General features: G+C 41.4%; 2 protein-coding genes across 2 annotated transcripts; both read right to left on the bottom strand.

Annotated features, from left to right (window-relative positions):
- Nucleotides 1-3,309: 3,309 nt before the first annotated feature.
- On the bottom strand, nt 3,310-14,971 carry LOC129737667 (uncharacterized). Its single transcript, XM_055728828.1, has 3 exons — nt 14,800-14,971; nt 10,097-10,306; nt 3,310-3,547 (listed from the first exon to the last, which is right to left on the bottom strand). Exons 1-3 carry the CDS (start codon nt 14,862-14,864, stop codon nt 3,520-3,522), a joined length of 303 nt encoding a protein of 100 aa, XP_055584803.1. The 5' UTR covers nt 14,865-14,971; the 3' UTR covers nt 3,310-3,519.
- A 2,359-nt stretch (nt 14,972-17,330) lies between these two features.
- LOC129737701 (uncharacterized) lies at nt 17,331-20,580 on the bottom strand. The gene is made up of 3 exons (XM_055728861.1): nt 17,716-20,580; nt 17,555-17,653; nt 17,331-17,500 (listed from the first exon to the last, which is right to left on the bottom strand). The coding sequence occupies exon 1, from the start codon at nt 20,578-20,580 to the stop codon at nt 17,941-17,943; it is 2,640 nt and encodes an 879-aa protein (XP_055584836.1). The 3' UTR covers nt 17,331-17,500; nt 17,555-17,653; nt 17,716-17,940.
- Nucleotides 20,581-21,861: the final 1,281 nt, after the last annotated feature.

Here is a 21,861-nt window from a genome sequence, read left to right on the forward strand (position 1 = left end):
CCGCATCAGAGGCGAGAGACATCGGAAGTCCAGGCCGAGGAGGAAGCATGTTGCAACCTTGTGAAACGAGTGAGTACACGCTATTTCGGGGATAATGGGGGGTTTGAGTTTTCTAATGTTGCCCAATACACGTAAAGTTTACCTCAGCTTGATTTTTTTGATTGTGGCACCGACCACGGAAAGCCTCCATAATATATGTTGTCGTTAAAATGTAACAAATCGTATATGAGAAGTTAAAAAAAGGAGTTGTGTACGGATAATGATCTATTATAGGAAATAATACCATTCGCATCGCAAAAAATTGGACTGCGCACTCATAACTGCGAAACTTGTGCGATCTGTCAAATCAGTATAGAGTTGTTTTTGACATTTCTTACGCACACTTGCTGAGCGTGTACAGATGAGACGGGACAATTAACCTCAAAAACTCTCGGTACAAAAAACGGGCAGCCAGTCGACGCACATGGTCGTTTTTGAGGTTAATTGTCCCAAAAATGAAAAGTGTTGATGAAACAACCAGCATAATTTCACGAACACTACCAGCTGCAAATAGGACTATAAAATCTGTCGGTTTTCTACACGCTAACCGCTTTTCAGTTAAACTTTATACGGATAACTCCGATTGCAAAACATAGCACGAAATCCAACATTCAATCAATGATCGCTACCGTGTCGTCGAACTCTAAACTTATTTAAACAACTACAGCGTTTTCTTTTTTTTCGTGAATTTGTCCGCTGATTGACCCCATCGCAAACAGTTTTTTTATTATTCATTTTTCCGTGATTTCGACCGCTGATTGACCAAGCTCAAGGCAAACACAATTTTTTGTTTTATAAACAATAGATAATCCGATAATAATATTTGGTATACATGTTTGTTTGACAACTTTTTATTAAATCATCTTTAAATGTTTTCCGCTTGTTCATCCGATTTAATTTCAGTCGATAAATAATCCTTATGTAGAATAATGCTAATTTTTTTCTTGAATACTGTAATTTTTTTTACAGTGGTACCCTACGGGAGCCCAAATCAGCTATCGCAGAAATAGAAAAAAAGAGTGGATCAGCAATATAAAATTCGATTATTCAGCTCTGTATAAAAAGTTGCTGTTGTTGGAATCAGTTGGAAGGGGATGTCAAAGCAAATTAGGGAAGCATGCATTTTGCATGGGAGTGCCAAGTGCCAAGCATTCATTTGTAAATATTCGCGGGAATCATAAAAGAAAAATCATAGAAATTAATGTGAATCAATTGCAGGAGCATATTTTCGTTCGTTATCGATTGTGGTTCGTGTGGTGTACCGGAAGCTGGTATGTAGGTAAATGTAAACTCTTTACTACCGTAGTCAAATGATGATGAATAAAATTTATTTATGACGGATCTTCCGGACTGAATTTTATTTGATTTCAGGACATAATATAACAATTACAATTACATAACGACGCGGAAGGAAATCATCGAAAAGGAACTAACTTTTGAGAAAGAAAAGTGATGTTGGCGTTCCCAGGCAGAAACGGATGTCCATTTTTAGGCTATCGCAAAAACGATGAAGGAACACGACTAGCCGGAAAAGATTTTGAAAAAGTTTCCGATTTATTTTTATGTAGGTACGACGAGAGAAAATTTAGATCTTTTATCCCATCATCCAGGATGGGAATGGACACTGTCCAGGATATTCTGTGTTCCGGAACGTCAATAAGTTCCAATAGAATGTACGTCAACACCCGAATAGAAAAACATCGTGAATAAACCATGAATTTCATTTTCACAGTACCGTGAAATTTATGGTTTGCACTATGATTATTATTGTTCATGAAACCTTGAATAAACTCTCAAATTCATCGTTTTCAACAATGGAATTTATGGTTTGTAAGCGTCAGATAACACTTCCATCGAGGTTGTAGTGATTTGTCGCGGGTAATTGTAGTTTTTAAATATCGCAGTGAGGGAAAATGATGGGTGATGGTTTTCCCCGAATAATGTAGTCTTCAAAGCCGATGACAGCGCCACAAGCCACCAGTATGCAGCCACGTAGCTTCAGCACCTGACAACGAGAGGACCATCTATGGTAACCCGCGCTGCTTGGTAACCATCCCGATCGGTAGCGACGCCCGACGAGTTCACGAAGGCGAACGATCGTGTCCGCCACAATGGAAGAGCAACGACCTATACTCGCGGTTCAAGGCCGGACAAAGGCGGCTTCCTAGTGCTGGCTCACTTCGATTAGTACTACGAAACTGTGAAGTACAAAGTGCACGACACATCCAGCACACAAAACCCATATCTTAGTGATAAAAGCCAGACACCAGGTAAGCCAGGAGACGCCGAACCGCCATTTTGTTCCTTTCCGGAACACTAACGCCTGATTCATCAACAGGACCCCTAAGTCTTTGGCCAAAAGCAACCATTTGGCGGGACGACAGTCAACCTGGTCCCTGAACCCTGGTCCTGAATCGGCCTTGTATTTAGTCCCGGTCGTCACGGATAGAAGTTATCTGCCGGACGGTCACACGTCGAAGGTGGTTGTCGATTCCACAATACGAACCCTTCGGAACGACCAACCAGCTCTCCAACCCGCTCATTCGTCCTCACCGTAGAGATTCGCGGAAGGAAAATCCCGGTTGCCGGCCGGAATTGGACTGACAGAGTAGTTGGTCAGCTGTAGCGTCATCATCGCCGTAGATCCGCCAGTTTCAACAGCGACAACCAGGGCTTGGCCCTTAAAGGTACCGTACTATCTAGTCATTACTAGTTTGCGCATGGCAATTGTCAAATAAAGGTAGAGAAGTGCATAATTGGGGTTTTCCTGATCTTAGAGTTCGAACTCCCTGCGATTTCTTTTGGTAAGCGAGCCGCCCTGAGGCCTAATAAAGGGAGTCCCTGTAACGCCGGTGGGTTGGTAGGTTTTAAACTTACATATTTGGCGCCCAACTTTCCATAGACTTACCACGGACTTCGCAGCGAGGCTCAACCGATATCTTGCATGCATCTCTGGGGAAACGCCCATGTTTCTCAATTTTATTTTTGCTGTAATAGGAAAATTTAACGGCTATTTGCACAACCTTGAAATATTCATTTGCCATACAGGGGTTCTGATGTCCAAAGGGTACTGTTCAACACGATTGTTTAAAAGGTATTATCGGAGTGAAGTTGTTTAAGATTTAAATTTAAAATTGATTGGAGCAAAATTTCATTTGTGAAGTGTGATATCGGGAGAAAACAAAAACAACAGCAAAACAAATCATTTTATTTCTTCCATTTTCAACTGTGATATAGACGGTCTTGTGTTTTTTAATATTGTTAGGTTCCTTATAGCATAATTTTTAAATTGTTTGTTCGTTATCTGGCCATTTTATAGTTTGTTTCAAATAGTATTTCGTTTTAATTTCCTAAGCTGTACAATGGATCTTACTCACTTAAAAACGTTATATTCTTCGCTAAATACTGCTCACCTTTCAGAGGAAGAACTCAGCCATGAGTTACGCATACGTAAGGCCTTTGCGCCTGAGGATTCCCGTTCTAAACGCGAACGCACCCTACGGGGAATCTTGAAAGCGGAAAAAGATAGAACAAATATTGATTATTTTATTGGCTGGGACTCTGTTCTGGACGAATTAGAGTGGTGTGGTGAGAAGCTGAAAGGTATCCAAAAAGTACTTGAAAGCCCTAAAGCAAAAAAAGTGCCAGATCAAATTCATAAAACACAACTGGTACACATTTTCTTTCGCATGGAACGATTAAAAGCATATGTTGAGGGAGAAGAAAGTTTGAACTGTTTAACTATGATAGCTGTTGAATGTATGAGACTGTTGGTAAAATATTTATCAATTGTTTCACCGATTGCAGAAGTTAGAGAAACCGAGCTGAGTATCATTAATGAAAGCTTCCAGAATGAACTCGCAATAGAAATAGATAGAAATATAGGGGAAGAAAATTTCATTGATAAACAAGGAATAAATCAAATGCATGATCTTGAAAGAAGAGGAAGCGTAGAAGAGCTAGCGGAAAAAGAAGAAGAGGAGAATAGGTCAGAAATACAATTTCAAAATCAAAACGTAGATTTGAGAGAATCTAGGGACGAATCAATGATTCGACTAGCCGCCGAAAACGAGCGACTAAAAGTGGTTGTTAGTCAGCTGCTTCAACGCATAGAGGTACTTGAAACCTCACGTGTAAACGAGCATCCAACGAAACCGGTGCCAGTTAAAATTTCGAATAGCACACGTGTGAACGAAATCGCTCCACCTCAAATGGAGGCCAAGACTGCACCTATTGAGCAGGACTTTTGTGATTGGTTAAAGGGAAGATGCAGTTCTCTAGGAAGCCACGGAGAGAAATTCCGTCCGGTATCCACCCACGTAAGCGCAAACCGAGTGGGGGAGGAAGTCGACGGTCGATCTAAACGAGATCATCGTCTACCAATCCACAAATGGTCAGTGCGTTACGATGGGTTGGATAACGGAAGGAAATTAAACGAATTTTTGAAGGAGGTTGAGTTTAACGCGAGATCGGAGGGTTATTCAAATACCGAACTGTGGCTCTTCTAGTTCAGAGCAAACTCGGGAGAAAACCGCCCAGCGGGTTCACACACACCTGCTCGCCTGCACGTCTAATGGAGAAATGGCCGATTCCTTGGTTCGCCGCTTTCGGCTCGATGACGGTTTGCTGTGGCGGCGCCGACGGCCTCGTCGGCGACGCAGTGTTACCCGATTAACAGGCGAAGTCAGATAGGCTACACGCTCAGATCGGGTACACGCTCAGATCGGAATACCACATCTCACTTCTTCTCTGGAAAAATGTACATTTTATTAACAATTCAAGGAATGGTTTTAAATATCTTAGAAATTGAAGAGATTCGGGTTTTTCTTTAAAGTCATGTATATTGTATTCGATGGTAATTGTTTACTGACGTTTGTTGGGTGCATCAGACATTTGGAACTTAGATAACTCGTTAAGTTCTGTTTCGACCAACCTAACATACTGTTGCAAGTAGCCAGGGACACGCTTTTCTCTTGTAGGGCGATGTTGGGGTGGAATATCTTCAGGATTAATTTCAGGGTTGTTAGTTGAAGGAATGGTTAGAAGATCTGAGTGTATCCCTGATTCTGTGTCAGTATTCCTCCAGGGCACAAGCTTTTCTGTTTGCGAGACGTGTCGTTTCAAAGTAAGGTCGTCAATGTCTGATAGAGTCAAGCTACCGTTTTCTTCTTCCAGAACTGTATACTGTTTAGGGTAGAAACGGGATTCTCCTTTAACTCTTGGAAATCTCTCAATGATCACTTTATCACCACGTTTTATGCGGCCCGATTTAGCGCCACGGCGAGTGTCCTCCTTCATTGTCCCTCTTAATTTGGCTTCTTTGTCTCTAGATGTAAGAATATCGTAATCGTGGTGCGTTGAGGTGTATTGCAAAAGTCGTAGACCCCTTCTTATTCTTCTGCCATTGACGTCTCTCATCGATTGCTGCAATTATTGGTTCTATTGAGGTACCTTCCTGGGGATCTTCTCTATAAGATATTGACTCGAGGGTATCTAGGACAGAGTGGGCTTCATATCTTGTCGCTTGTTGTATGATGGTAGTCAGATCAAAGTTTGATATTCTTGCCGACATTGCTAGTTTTTTTTTTATTACCCATTCCAGCAATTAATTGGTTGCGATCTGCAAATGTTCTATCTGACTCTGAAGATCCAAAATAGCAAAGCTTATTCTTGTCCATAAGACGCGCATGGAATGTTACCGTCGTGTCCTCAGCCAGTAGCCTCATTTGACCAAATAAGGCATGCTGTGCTGCGGGGTCCATCATTGATTTTAAATGTTTATTCATGTTGTCGATCAAGGTAGTGTAACAATTTGGTCATCAAGTTTAGGTAACAAATGTGCTGCTCGGATAACGCTCTGTAGCTCATCTCCTATCGAGAAGTATAACAGTCTTGCTCGATAGGTTTGGTCTGTAATATTCCGTAAGGAAGAAGCTAATTCAAAATGCTCGACATTTTTCGACCACATTTCCCACACGCGACTGGATGGTACATTTTTCGAGAATTGGTGGGTTGGTTCCCATTTAATAAAATTGTTTCCAACATTGGAAACCGGCAAAGATTTAGACAGATCCCACGATTCTGTCAGACCGAAATTTTGGTTTGAATTGGTATAGAGTAAGCTTGCCAGATTGCCCGGTTTTATCCGGGTTTGCCCGGATATTTGATGCAAAATTTCGAGAAAGTCCGGCCCGGCCCGGTTGCCCGGATATCGTGAAAAAAGTCCGGATATTGCCCGGATTTTTTCACAATTTTCACAAAGAAACCAAAAAAATCAAAGATTTTGAGCAAGTTTTAGCAAAATCGACTAACGGTATGGAAATTTTCAACGGTCGTTTCAAATTATTTTGCTGATTTACTTTTATAAACCTTTACATATTTAAGTGCTCCAAAAAGTTTTTGGAAGTCTGCAATTACATAAATAAAATATTAATTTAATTTTTTTGCATTTTTTCTTTGCTTTTATGTATAATAACACCTAAATTTTGCCCGGTTTTTGAATTTGAAAAATTGAAATCCATGCCCGGATTTTGCCAGGTTTTTTTGAAAAAATGCCAAAATTCTGGCAACCTTAGTATAGAGTGGTCCTTAATGGCCTGGATAAGGTTAGCCATTTCGGTTCGAAGGTGGGAGAGCATTGACGAGACTTGGTCGTTTTGCGATTGTTGGATGGGGGGTGGGAAATTAGACAAATGGTTGATCGATTGATTTGTACAGTAAGGCTTTTCGGATTCACGGTTAGGCATACAATACCTGTCAGTAGCTTGTTCCACTAGTGAATACGAATGATACACTCTCATTGTCGTCGCAATTGCTTTCAAAAGTTTCTCATTCTTCCGACAGTACTTCATCTGTTGAATCAGCTGGGTTTCTCACAAATTTTCTCGATTCTTCCATTTTGTATGCCTGGTTATTTGTTGTTGAGAAAAAGAAGAACGGTTGTATGGAGTATTCGTCACAGAATACTGTGTTTAGATTTATAGTGTTTTACCATGAAAATAAAGTTTCTATGTTAGCAAATGCCTGATTATTGTTAAATTTAATGAAATAAATTCCGTTTTATAAAGCTTTATGCGGATGTCTCATACTACCTAAACGCAGGAATTAACTGGGTCGAATAGATTATACTCTGTTGAGGTTCCCTTCCGCAATGACGGTAGTTCCAATACATTTAAGTTTTCCATCCCACATGACGGATAGTTATATGCCATACAATTTTGATTTTTTTGTTCGAATATGGGGTGTGCTCATCTTTAATTCATTCTATGGAAGTCCCTCTCCATATTAACGGTTGTTTCATACCGTGAAAGTTTCACAGCTGACGGTTGTTCCAACTCGTTCTGTTGAAGCCCCATTCCACATAAACGATTGTTTCACACCGTGTCAATGTAGTGAACGTCCCGTTTCACAACTGACGGTTGTTCCAACCCGTGCTGAAGTCCTTTTCTACGTCAACGGTTGTTCCATACCGTGTCAATTTAGTGAACGTCCCGTTTCACAGTTGACAGTTGTTCCAACCCGTGCTGTAGAAGTCCCATTCCACATCAACGGTTGTTCCACACCGTGTCAATGTAGTGAACGTCCCGTTTCACAGCTGACGGTTGTTCCAACCCGTGCTGTAGAAGTCCCATTCCACGTCAACGGTTGTTCCATACCGTGTCAATTTAGTGAACGTCCCGTTTCACAGTCGATAGTTGTTCCAACCCGTGCTGTAGAAGTCCCATTCCACGTCAACGGTTGTTCCACACCGCGTCAATGTAATGAACGTCCCGTTTCACAGCTGACGGTTGTTCCAACTCGTGCTGTAGAAGTCCCATTCCACGTCAACGGTTGTTCCACACCGTGTCAATGTAGTGAACGTCCCGTTTCACAGCTGACGGTTGTTCCAAACCCGTGCTGTAGAAGTCCCATTCCACATCAACGGTTGTTCCATACCGTGGAAATTTAGTGAACGTCCCGTTTCACAGTTGGCGGTTGTTCCAACCCACTCTGTAGAAGTCCCATTCCACATCAACGGTTGTTCCACACCGTGTCAATGTAGTTTACGTCCCGTTTCACGTTGACGGTTGTTCCAACCCGTATCGAGTTCATTCCGTGAAATCACCATCGAATTTTAGCCATCCATACTCATGTTGGGTCCTGATCGATTTTTTTTCGTAGTTGATCTACGCTACATCAATGATCATTATTGTGTTTATGTTTGGTGAATTCGTAGAGTTATTTAAAGCTCGTTTGAGAAATATGAAGGTTAATTTGGTTAAGTCTCTTCACCATTATAGCCTAGCAACTTTATTTTCTTGGACTACTGACCCGGAGAGGCTTTGCCCTCTCACGGTAGAGGAGTGTCAAAATGTTGTATTTTCAATTTTTCATTCTAGGATGCATGTTTATCTATTAGTTTATTTATTTGGCTGAAGGTTTTTTCCTCTTAAATAATTGTGGAAATTTGAGACGAAATTAGAAAGAAAAATAGTTGCTTTGAAATTTTAAGCCTTAAAAAAATATTAAAAATTTGGATTTTTGATGATTAGAAACACAAACTTTGATTGCTTAAGTTTTAACATTTTTTTCTAAATTTAAAAATACAAAATGGAACAAAATAAATAAAATTTGGGATATTTGGAGTCTGAGTTTTAATAATAATAGAATGTAAATTCTGCTTCGAAAAATATGTAACGAAATCGGTATCCGGATGAATACTTAATTATTGCGTATTTTACTATCTAGAAAAGTTGAACCAAATACCCATCTTGAGTTAGGAATTCTTAATGAGTAAATCGTCTTTCTGTAGGAAAGAGTTTAAGCTGCTGTTCAATTATTTTATAGTTTCAATCATTATTTCAGCCAATGGGATGTTGCTCATTAATTGTTTTTTTTTTGTTTTCTTTGTTATTTTCACCTCATTATTATAATAATTTTTTTTTTTAATGTCGTCATAAAAAGGCATATATAATAAAAGGAGTAGAGTAACTAATTGATTTGGTGTTGATTTTTGTAAATTGACGTGAATCAAAAACATTTGGCGCTTCAAAAGTAGCAGAACGTAAATGTGCATTTCATCCAGAGGACATAAGTGCAGATGATCATCGGACAAGATACACTGTCAATCCGTCAGGAGAAAACGGCTCCCACTATTTTAAATTGTTTAATGGCGATTTTCTTCCCACGCTAGAGTGAAAATTATGTTTTTATAGGGTTGCCGACAATAGAAAAAGGGGTCTTTCGCACTTAACAACCGAAAGTAAGCGCTGTGCTCACAACCGGCGTCAGGTGATGAACAGTAAGTGATTTTGTTGTTTAGTCAAAGTGGCAATGGAATACAGTGTTTAAAAACTGAATTTCATATTTTTTTTTGTAAGATAAATTTATTTTCAAATGACACACTTACGAAAGTGAAAAAGGATTAACAACAATGTGTTATTTTTCCAGATTTATAATTGTAATTTTTAATTAGGTAGGTGGCGTAATCCCTTTCTTTCCAAATGGGGGCCACCACGTGTTCTTGGTTAGGGTGAAAACAAAATGGATGTCTGAAGACTTACCGAATAGCTCATGATGATGGGCCGATTCACGCACTTTGTTCCACTTTATATAAAACACGCACTCACTAAAACTACCACGTTGGACGGTTTTCTCCCGAAACAAAAAGGGTTCTTTTCAAATTTTATAGCCTGCTTCGGTCGCCATTGTGGCTCTTCTAGTTCAGAGCAAACTCGGGAGAAAACCGCCCAGCGGGTTCACACACACCTGCTCGCCTGCACGTCTAATGGAGAAATGGCCGATTCCTTGGTTCGCCGCTTTCGGCTCGATGACGGTTTGCTGTGGCGGCGCCGACGGCCTCGTCGGCGACGCAGTGTTACCCGATTAACAGGCGAAGTCAGATAGGCTACACGCTCAGATCGGGTACACGCTCAGATCGGAATACCACACGAACTATTTACTTGCGCGCATTATTTGTTTACGCGTAAAGCGCGTTCGTGGTTTATTGAGGTAAACGGTAATAACGAGCTCGAAACATGGGAGAATTTAGTACGTGAATTAAAAAACGAATTTTTACCTGTAGACATCGACTTCCAATACGAACGCCAATTGAACTCTCGTAGGCAAGGTCCTCGGGAAAAGTTCCAGGACTATTATCTCGATATGGTTCGAATTTTCCGGAACATGTCTTATCCGTGGGATGAAGGCCGGAAATTTGACGTCCTCTTCCGGAACACGCGCGAGGATTGCAAAATTGCGATGTTGGCTGCCAACGTAAATACGATCGCTAAAATGAGGGAGTTTGGAAAAAAATTTGATGCCATTAATTGGCAAGTTTATGCTAGGAAAGAGAATCGTTTTTCCAATAGATCATCGGATTCAATCGACGAGATTGAGCAATACAATTGGCCCGGAAATAGTGAGAGACAGTACAGGTCTCAGGTTGACTATCACGACCCTGATTCAAATCAAAATTTCAACCGCGGAATTTCACAAAACTTTGCCAAGCAAAGTAAGAAAAATCAAAGAGTAGGTGGAAGCCAAAATACTGGTACGAAGCCGAAGCAACAATCTGAATGGGTTTCCCATAACAGACAGAGCGGACAAAGACCGGGACCCAGTGGGACTAACGCCTTACAACGGATAGTCCGTGCTTACATTCCTGTTAAAAAGGGTATTTGTTTCAATTGCCATGAGGATGGGCATAGTTTTCAGGACTGTAGACAGAACAGAAACCTTTTCTGTTGGTCCTGTGGGTTCCCAGGGTTCGCCACATCTGAGTGTCCTTTTTGTGAGTTAAAAAACTCGAAAGGGACTACCCAGTGAGGCGGGGTAGTCAACAGAAAAATCCCAAAAGCCCTCAAGCTAATTCTGATTCCGACCCAGCTACAATTCTTCGACAGTTGGGGTACTCGCAATTGGAAGCGCCTCCAGAAGCTGACGAGATAGCCACGTTGCTTGTTAAGCTCAGTGGAGACGCCAGACCTTTTGCGAGGGTCCAACTGATGGGAATTGAGCTGATCGGTTTACTAGATAGCGGAGCAGCAAGGACTGTTTTGGGATTCGGTGCGAATAGAATCAGGAAATCGTTGAATTTGAAACTGCTTCCGGCGTCTGTAAACTTGCAGACTGCGTCGGGAGATAAATTAGAAGTTGAGGGATGTGCTGAAGTTCCGATTACCTTCAACGGTTGCACGAAAATTTTGCCTGTTCTATTCGCACCAAATCTCAAACGCAGATGTGTGCTGGGGTATGATTTCTGGTTAAAGTTCGGGATCTCCCCCAGCATTCAAGAACAGCCAGTAGACGTTTTGGATGATGGTATTAATGAAGAGCTAGACCAGGAAGAAGAGCTGTCCGATGAACAAAAACATCACCTGGAGGAAGTAAAGAAGCTCTTTATAGTGGCTGGTCCAGGGAAGTTCACGAAGACCCACGTGATTGAACATTCCATCCAAATCAAGGATGAATGTAAAAATTTAGAACCTGTACGCAAAAACCCATACCCCTGGAGTCCTCACATTCATGCGAAAGTACAACAAGCTCTGGACAACCTACTGCGGGATGATATTGTTGAACCATCGGAATCCGATTGGGCTCTTCCTATCATCCCGGTGGCTAAACGGGATAGTGCAGAAGTACGGTTGTGCCTAGATGCCAGAAAGCTGAATGAGAGGACTAAAAGAGATGCGTATCCCTTGCCGCACCAGGATCGCATTCTCAGTCATTTGGGTCCTGTAAAATATCTCACGACCATTGACCTATCACAGGCCTTTCTACAGATTCCGTTGAATTCCGCTTCCCGGAAATTCACGGCTTTCTCAGTACCAGGACGAGGTTTGTTTCAGTACAAATCTTGTCCAATGGGTCTGGTCGGGAGTCCTGCTACTTTGAGTAAGTGCATGGATCGCGTACTCGGTTTTGGAGCTTTAGAACCTGCAATTTTCGTTTATTTAGACGATATTGTAGTGGCTACGCTGACGTTTGAAGACCACCTGGCCAAACTGAAGGAGCTAGCGAAACGTTTGGGGGAAGCTAATCTCTGCATAAACATGCAGAAATCTAAATTCTGTTGCCGCGAATTGCCGTACCTTGGATACGTCCTATCCCAAGATGGATTGAGGCCTAATCCTGATCGCATTCAAGCGATCATCGGATACCAGGCCCCTAAATCGGTACGACAGCTAAGACGATTCCTCGGTATGGTTAATTACTACCGCAGGTTCATCGCAAATTTTAGCAGCACCGTTGCACCTCTCACAGACTTGCTTAAAAACAAGCCCAAGAGAGTGCAATGGAGTGCGACAGCAGAATTAGCCTTCCAGACCATTAAGGAGCAGCTTATCGCCGCTCCTGTAATGGCCAACCCAAACTTTTCGCTGCCCTTCGTGGTCCAAACTGACGCTAGCGATAACGCGATTGCCGGTGTCCTAACACAAGAGCATAACGGTGAGGAGAAGGTCATTGCGTACACGCAGAGAAAACTAGGCTTTTGAAACAAAACAAAACTGATTTTGAGTCAAAACTTTAATTTTTTTGAATCAAACTCCTGTTTTATTTGAATCAAAAACTTTTGTTTTTGGTTCAAAAAAATATTTTTTGAAAGAAGGAATTAATTCTTTGAACTAAATATTTTTGGATTTTGATTTTAAGCAAATACTTTGATTCTAAATAAATGGTAATTGAGCTTATTTCTTTTGAAACTAAATCAAATTTTTTTGAACCAAAGAAAAATGCTTTTAAACTTAAAGAAATGATTCCTTTAAATAAAAACTTCAGCCTTTGATTCCAAAGATATTTTAATTTGACTTGCAAGAAGAACAGATCTTTCGGAAATCGAATCAAGTTTGGCTGGTCGTGTGAAAATGTAGATAAGAGTTAGCTAAATTATAAGGATTCATGATGATGGTAAGTATGTCAATTACAGAGTGAATATTGAAGATTTTCTATAAGTGATTGCGTTCTTCCAGGACCAGGGCCGACGGAGGTGAAAGCTGCACAAGATGACACCACTCCAAATCCAGCGGTCAGGTCGACGAAAATTAGGACCGAATGATTCGATGCTAGTGAAGCAGTTTGTAACTTTTAGTGTTTCATTTGAAAATAAAAATATATTTAGCATCTAAAATTCTTTCTTTTCATTATTTGAAATTCCTTATAGGAATTTCAAAACAACAGGAAATATTTCTTCCAATTGGAATAAATGAAAATGGTTCAATGAATAAATGCTTTTAAATCTAAATCTAGGTTACATTGTGGCAAAAGAAAATAACATTGAAACAAATGAAACTGTTTTTGGAATCAAAGCTTTCATATTTTGAATCAAAGATTTTTCAAAAGAAAAAATCTTTGAAACAAAGGGAAATGTATTTGAAACAAAACAAAAATTAATTATCCCAAATTCAAAGGAAATTTTCCTTTGTTTTTGCGGCACTTTCCTTTGAATTAAAAAATCTTTTCGCTGCGTGTACTTCTCAGAGAAATTGAAAGGAGCTGAATTGAGATACCACGCGGCTGAAAAGGAAGGATTGGCTGCCCTTCGCAGTATCGAGAAATTTAGAGGGTACATTGAAGGAACTAAATTTACTTTAGTGACAGATTCGGCCGCTCTGACTTTCATTATGCGAGCAAAGTGGCGGTCATCCTCTCGATTGAGCCGCTGGAGTATCCTTTTGCAGCAGTACGATATGGACATCCGGCATCGCAAAGGGAAGGACAATATTGTACCAGATGCGTTGTCCCGATCCATCGAGACTCTGGATGCAGAGCCCGAGGACGGGTGGTATCGAAAATTGCTTTCCGCAGTTGAGTCCGACCCTGAGAGCTATGTAGATTTTAAAATTGTAGACGGAAAACTGCTCAAATTCGTGGCATCGAAGGAAGACACAATGGACTACCGTTTTGAGTGGAAGCATTGTGTTCCGACTTCGATGCGCACACAGGTCCTCAAAGAAGAGCATGATCAAAATCTCCACATCGGGTTTGATAAGTGTGTTGAGAAAATAAAACGCCGGTATTACTGGCCACGTATGAGTACAGATATTCGAAAATACATTGCAAAATGCGAAAACTGCAAAATAAACAAGCACTCCACCGTATCTAGTTCACCAATAATGGGCAAGCAGAGAATTGCAGCCCGACCCTTCCAGATAATTTGCATGGACTACATTCAATCTTTACCACGGAGTAAGCAGGGAAATGCACACTTATTAGTTGTAATGGACCTCTTCTCTAAGTACTGCCTACTTACTCCAGTGAAAAAGATTTCGAGTGTTAGTCTCTGCAAAATACTGGAAGAGTCGTGGTTCAGGCGATTTGCAACCCCACAGATTGTAATTTCTGATAATGCTAGTACCTTCCTCTCAAAGGAGTATCGAGCGTTACTGGATAGGTACGACATCCAACGTTGGGCCAATGCTCGACATCGAAGTCAAGCCAACCCCGCAGAAAGACTTAATCGAACCATTAACAGTATGATCCGTTCGTACGTAAAATGCGATCAAAAACTTTGGGACACAAGAGTATCAGAAATGGAATTTGTGATAAACAACACAGTTCATGCCTCGACTAAATTCTCTCCTCATAGAATAGTTTTTGGGCACGAAATCGTGTCAAAAGGCTCGGACCATACATTGGAGCCGGTGGTTGAGGAATCGGAAGAGGAGAGAATTGAAAGATGGAGAGGCCTTAGTAAGAAAGTAGGTGAACATGTGCGTAGTCATTTGAAAAAATCACACGAAGACAACATGAGGCGCTATAATCTAAGGCATAGAAACTTACCCTCTTTTACGGTAGGCCAGCGCGTCTTCAAAAGGAGCTTCCGACAATCCTCGGCGGGTAACCATTTCAACGCCAAGATAGGCCCACAATTTGTTCCCTGCGTCATCATCGCCAAAAGAGGCACCAACTGTTTTGAGGTTGCAGATGAATCAGGGAAATCTCTCGGCACATTTTCCGCAGCCGACCTAAAAGCGTAAAGCATACAAAAAAAGAATAAAAAAGGATAGAAAAATCTCAACAATGTAAAAATAAATATTACAGGGGTACTGTTAATAAAAATGAGTGTTAGCGTGATCTACGAGCAAGTATTCAAGCTTCAAAACCATTAATAAGGATTATTAATTAAGCTTCATCACACGAGATCATCAATTAAATAAGGGTTGTGTGTGCTGAAATAACCAGAAGCCGATAAATTACCTCCGTTGACCTAAGCCGCAGTCACAAATCACCATACATGTTTCTGCAACTTATGATTCCTGAAAAGCATAAAAACAGAGTGGAGGAGTCCACATCATGTTCATGGCATCCATAATTTCAGCTAGGATTTCCATCAACCAGCAGAAGGATCATCATAGCTGTGCAGCACCTGTAAATATAAATATGAAAAATTAGTTAGTTTTTTTTACAATTAAATGATTTTAGCTATAATAAGGATAGGTTTTAGAGATATCATTAAGTTAGAATAAGTTAAGTTAAAAAAAAATTAAAAAAAAAACAATAAAAAAACAATAAAAAAGTATTAGGTAATTAGTGTTGAGAAAGTGTTGGAATTTCAGTGTTTTTCTTATTCGTAGTTCTTGTCCTCATAAAAATATATTCAATTAGGCTAAGAATCGTTAATTAATCACTTTAAACAAAATAAGATAGATGTGCTTCAATGGTAACCCTATGATCACATCATGGAAGGTGGAGTAGAGGTCAAGCTCAAGGTCATGCACTTAGTAAAATTTTTCTAAGTTTGAAATTTTATGATTTGCAAAATATTAAATAAGTGAAAAAATTTCATGCCATACGGTTAACAATAGTCCATAGTATCAGAAAAAGTGACTTTCATTTAACCAAATCAATAAATTTAAATCCATACATTCAAGTTCAAGGTCATGCACTTAGTAAAATTGTCCTAGGTCGCGATTTTATGATTTGAAAATAACTAAATAAATCAAAACTTTTCATGCAATTAGGCAAACAATAGTCAGGAGTTTAAGAAAATCATGCTTTTATTTGTTTAATTTAATAAATTTAAATCCATACTTACGAATAATAATCCTCGTGATGGGGCAAGGGCAAAAAAATTTAAAGTGTACAAATAAGCTGAAATCATTACACCACTCTTATTCGAAGGATCTATAAGGCCAATAGATCCTCACAAACAAGAAAAGCGCGATTTCGCTTGCCGGCACACTCAAAATTCATGCCACTTACCGTCCATCACGTCCAGCACCAGCATCCAGAGCAACCACATTTTTCACACGTGCCATGGTGATCATCTCGATCGTCTCCAATCGTTGACAGCATTTGACAGTTCGAAATCTAACCCGAAAATCTCTCACATATTGCGGAAATTGCACCTATAGGCGATGGGCGCGCTCGCAATCCTGGTATACGATTTCTCATGTATTAAACAGAGAGAGCAATAGGCTTCACTCCAATTTCACTCCGATTAGCTGTCATTCTTATGGAAATCTGTGTAAGAGTAAAGAGCAAGCTTTATTCTTTTTAGCAGGCTCAATCCCAATTTAGACTCCTGTGCAAATAATTTCCACGCAGAAATATTTTCGCACTGACGCACACATAGACAACCTGTGTCAGTTTTTCAAATCAGCCGTTGCTCGCTTCTGATTTTCGAATCACATTTCCAAACGGCATAATCGTTATTGTTCTGGCGAAAATTGAAATGCTAACCAAGGAGTTTAATAACGAAAATTGACCGATCAACAAATGAAAAGAAACGAACAGAAAACAAAATGCATTCTGTACATTTGGGTACAAGAATGTAAGTGGAACAAATAAATCATGCATTTCGGACGTTGTTCGAATTACTGAAAAATTAGCCAAACAATATGGATTCACTGACAATTTTTACTGACACACCAGTCGCAATTGTTTTTAATTCAATTTTATCCAAAGATGTAAAGAATATCGATATGTGTCATTGTCTATGTATAGGTCTGTGAGCAAATTTTACTGCGCGCAAATTATTTGCACGTGGGTCTAAATAGGTGCAATCAGCGCAGTTTGTTAAAGACGGCAACGGTGCATATGAAAGTTGATTTTTTGGTAGAAATAATTTGAGGTAACTGAACTCTGATGTTGGTCCTTTTTTCATATAGTCCCTTTTCAACTTTTAGCACATGATAGTTTATATAAAGAATGTGATGGTGTTAGTGAGTGCGGAATTGTTATCTGTCAAATCAGATTCTCTCAATAGTCTAAAAATTCATGCAATTGACAATACACAAATGAAATTTTAATGATTAATGTTGTACTAGATTTGTTTGGGTTTTTCTGTAGTCTGTCTCGGATAGACTTAATGCCGTAATGACGGGAAACTGTCCTCGACAGGACTCAACTGCAAAGGCATTTTTATTTAAAATTGAGGTATAACAAAAACAAATTCGGTTACTTACAAATAGTTCCCTTTCTTAACTCGTCTGTACTCGAGTGCTACGTTCCGGCGTTCCGGATACAGATTGCCTAGCGTCTGATAAGATGTTTAGATTAACAAATATTCCAATTCTATATAAAAAAAACTTACATGGAAACGGGGCAACTTGAGCTGAATCACAGTGTAATTGGCCCTAGAAACCGGAATGTTCAACGAGAACGCTCTTCGTCAACCTCGAGCGACAAATCGCTAGATTTTGGAAAACCTTTCAATTAGTATTGAAGGCGATTATATAAAAGGCTTAAACTTACTTGGAGATATCAGAAACCTAATATTATCCACTACAAATTCGCGAAAAGCTAAAGCACTTGGAACTTAGTAAACGTTTGCAAAACACGTTGCGACGAGATCCAGAAATACAATAAAATCCGTTATTTTTCATCTGACGTTTACCGCTTTTTTCCTACACGCTCAAACTGGAAACCCAATCTGTGGGCTATAATCCCACGCAACACCCCCGCCCGTAACACCTTACGCTAGTAGGTTTTACCTGTCACATCTAGATCTAACAGTGCTACCTTGGCAACTCCTCGCTGTAATATACCTGAGCTAGTTTCTACGTCTACTCTCCTAACTTGCCCATCAGATCCTGGATAAGAACGGCTTACACGCCCTCGTAACCATCCGTTCCTCACGGTCTCGTCCACGATTACAACAAGGTCTCCTTCCTGCAACGGTCGAACATCATGGTACCATTTGGTCCGCCTTGCTATTGTTGGTAGATAGCCCTCGATCCAGCGTTTCCAAAATTGATTTAAAATTTCTTCCATCGTTCTCCAATTAGCTTTCAGGTTACTCGTCGAACCAATTTCCACCTTCGGTGCACAGGAACCACTCGATGTCATAAGCAGGAAACAATTAGGAGTAAGTACAGGATCATCCGGAGAGTCCAGCGGCACTAATGTTATGGTACTCTCAGTTCTATTTTTGGTTCGACAGCGATGGTAAAAATGAAACAAATATGGTGACGGCCATTCGGATTCCCACTTTGTCGCAGCATCCGCAACGTTCAGTTTTGACGCTATCCAGCGCCACTCGTTGACTTGAGTTTTCGATAAGATTTCACCGACTCTGAATCCTACATACTGCCGGTACTTTCGTGGGTCGGCATGAAGCCACGAAATCACTACGGATGAATCTGTCCAAAAATATCGCTTGCATATCTTCAACTGGTGACTGTCGACAATGGACTCCATTAGTCGCGCTCCAATGACTGCACCATTCAACTCGTTCCGAGGAACCGACTGTGGTCGAAGTGAGGTAACTTTCGCCTTCGAAGTTACTAGACAGCATCTCGGTGATCCTCGATCGACTATTCTAAAAAATGCTACGCTAGCGTAAGCTGTCTCGCTTGCATCTGTGAAGATGTGCAGTTGCAGAGAATCATAGCTAATAGGATCGTAGTTCGGGAAATAACATCTTGGAATCGTCACCTTCGCTAAATCGGGAAGCACTCCTATCCAGCGCTTCCAGTTTTCGAAATCCGTCAACCGGATAGACTCGTCCCAATTCACACCTGACCTCCATATATCCTGCATGAGGATTTTTCCGTGGATGGTGAAGGCTGCGATTATTCCCAGGGGGTCGAAAAGGCTCATTACCACCTGAAGAACTTGACGTTTGGTGGGAATGATGTGTCCGGTTAGCAGTGTCTGAAGATCATCACGAAATACATTTTCAAATACGAAGACGTCTGGGCTTGGCCGCCAAACCATCCCAAGAACTCGCTCCGTTGCAGTCACTCCATCCACAGAAAAACGTTTCGTGGAGTTTTCGCTTTCGTTGCTGATCTCTCGAAGAACCTCGATGGAATTCGATTGCCACGTCGGGATTTGGAAGCCAGCTGCACCGTTTATTGTGACCACTCCTTGCGCAATTTCGACAGCTTCTCTCGCTGAATCTCTGCTATCGAGAAAGTCGTCGACATACGTGCCTTCTACGATGGCGGCTGCTGCTTCTGGATAACGGACACGATGTTCGGAAGCGTTCAGACTCTTCGTATATTGAGCGGAACATTTTTCAGTTTCGTATTTCCCGGACGGAATGCGCTTTGTAGTTTCTTGCAAGACTCTTCGGGCACGTTGATCTTCGCTGGTTTCTGGCGGAGCATGTTCGGCAATGCCCATACTAGGTGCGGCTGCTAGGTTTCCTCTGGCAAGAACGTGTAATTCGTCGTCTTTGCTGCACTTGCAGGTGTGGACCATGGTTCGGGCGAGATTATTCGTAGCACTCTGTCCACCGAAAATAACCCAGCCTAATCTCGTCTTGGTTGCCACGGGTTCACCAGCACTTCTCTCTCTTCTTTTCAGCGTTAACTTCAGTCTTGCATGGTCGACTCCAATCAATATTTTGGGAGTAACATCGGTATAGCTGCAAATCGGTAAACCACGAAGATGGGGGAAATCTTTTGCCAATTGGTCGTAGTTCAACGACTGCTTCGGTAATCCCAAATCTGGAACGGTGCGCACATTCGTCAGGGCATGTCTTTCTTCACTTTTCGGCTTGGATATCGTCAGCTGCACGACACGAGAAGAATCTTCATTCCGTGATACGCTACCTGTCCACTCTATGCATAGAGGTCTTTCTACTCCGTCTAGGCCCAGTTCATCGGCGACTTTGCTTTCGATGAGAGTCAAGTCGGACCCATCATCGAGAAATGCGTGGACCAATAAAGACTTGCCGTTCCCATGTAGCATAACCGGTATGATTTTGAAAAGCGTGGAATTTTGTTTGTGTCGATGTGTTGTTACAATTCCGGATGCACCATACGAGGTGGATGGCGATGGCTTACAATGGAGCAACATATGGTGCATTTCCTGACAACCGCCCACACCACAGGGTTGTCTCGTTCGACACGGCCACTTGCCGTGTGGTGCCAAGCATCGTCGACACAGTTGTTTCTCCTGCACTACTTTCAGACGATCGTCCAACGAAGATTTCTTGAATCTCTCGCAGTCGCGGACCCTGTGGCCCTTCCTATCGCACGCTAAACAGGGTCTGGGATCTCCTTTCTGCTTCGGCAAAGTGTTCTCCGTTTTCGAGAAAACCTCCTGATGAGTATTGAGAAAGCCTGTTTCTTTTTCTTTGCGGGTTCCTCTTCGAATTTGACCATCCATTGCAAGGTCGCCTGGTGGAATGACTTTGCAGGCAGCTCTTCTGAGCGATGACACATAATTGCAGAAATCTCTTAGCGACGGCTCCGGAATGTTTTCTAGGAGCTTTCCCCACTCGAGGCGTAAATTTGGAGGCAGTTTAAACACCAGTTCGGAAAGGAGCTCCGGATTGTTTAGGTGGGACTGCAAACGAGCAGCTTCAATGAACGTCACCAAATTCCTCACTTCACGTCCGAAGCTAACGAGAGTTTCCAATTTGTCCGCATTTGGCAGACTGCCACGGCTGGCTTAGTTGCTGTCTGTGGTCGCCTTCCTTGGACTATTCGTGAATCTTCCGGTAAACAATATTCCTCCTCTATCGCTGGCAGCTGTACGATTTTCGGCACCGCACCAGTATGTACAGGTGCCGCTACAGGAGTGGATGAAGCCAACAGGTTTCCATTACCGATGTCCTGACTTTGGATCCACTTTTCGGTCAGCTGCTCCCGTGACTCGAAACTACGTTCGCTTCCTGCTTGAGATTCTTCGCCCAGCAATTCCAATTGTAGTTGGTGCTTTTCCGCCAGATAGAAACGATCTTTTTCGGCTTGTTCTGCTAGGAGTAATCGATCCTTCTCTGCTTGCTCTGCCAGGAGCAATCGATCCTTTTCTGATTGCTCTGCCTTTTCTTTCCTCAATCTATCTTCCAACTGTTTTTGCTCCTCCAGCTGTTGCAACCGGAGCCGGGCCAGCGAAGATGTTGAATGTTTTGAGGAAGTGGATCGCATTGTATGGAACGAAGAAGTATTCGTTTTCCTGGATTTTCCGGTACATTGGGCACAACGGAACGATTTGTCGGCAATAGAGGCATTTACTCCGGCGCAATTATAATGCCACCACTGGGAGCACTCGTCACATGCCACCATATCCTGGATTTCATCCGGCTGCGTGCATCCTATGCAATTATGCTGGGATGAAATTTGCAGGTTATGTTGATTGGAATCCGTAGCACTCATTCCGCAGGTTATTTTTGAGCTTGTTTGGGTTTTTCTGTAGTCTGTCTCGGATAGACTTAATGCCGTAATGACGGGAAACTGTCCTCGACAGGACTCAACTGCAAAGGCATTTTTATTTAAAATTGAGGTATAACAAAAACAAATTCGGTTACTTACAAATAGTTCCCTTTCTTAACTCGTCTGTACTCGAGTGCTACGTTCCGGCGTTCCGGATACAGATTGCCTAGCGTCTGATAAGATGTTTAGATTAACAAATATTCCAATTCTATATAAAAAAAAACTTACATGG

This window comes from Uranotaenia lowii, chromosome 1 (genome assembly GCF_029784155.1).
Source record: "Uranotaenia lowii strain MFRU-FL chromosome 1, ASM2978415v1, whole genome shotgun sequence".
In the NCBI taxonomy this organism is placed as follows: domain Eukaryota; kingdom Metazoa; phylum Arthropoda; class Insecta; order Diptera; family Culicidae; genus Uranotaenia; species Uranotaenia lowii.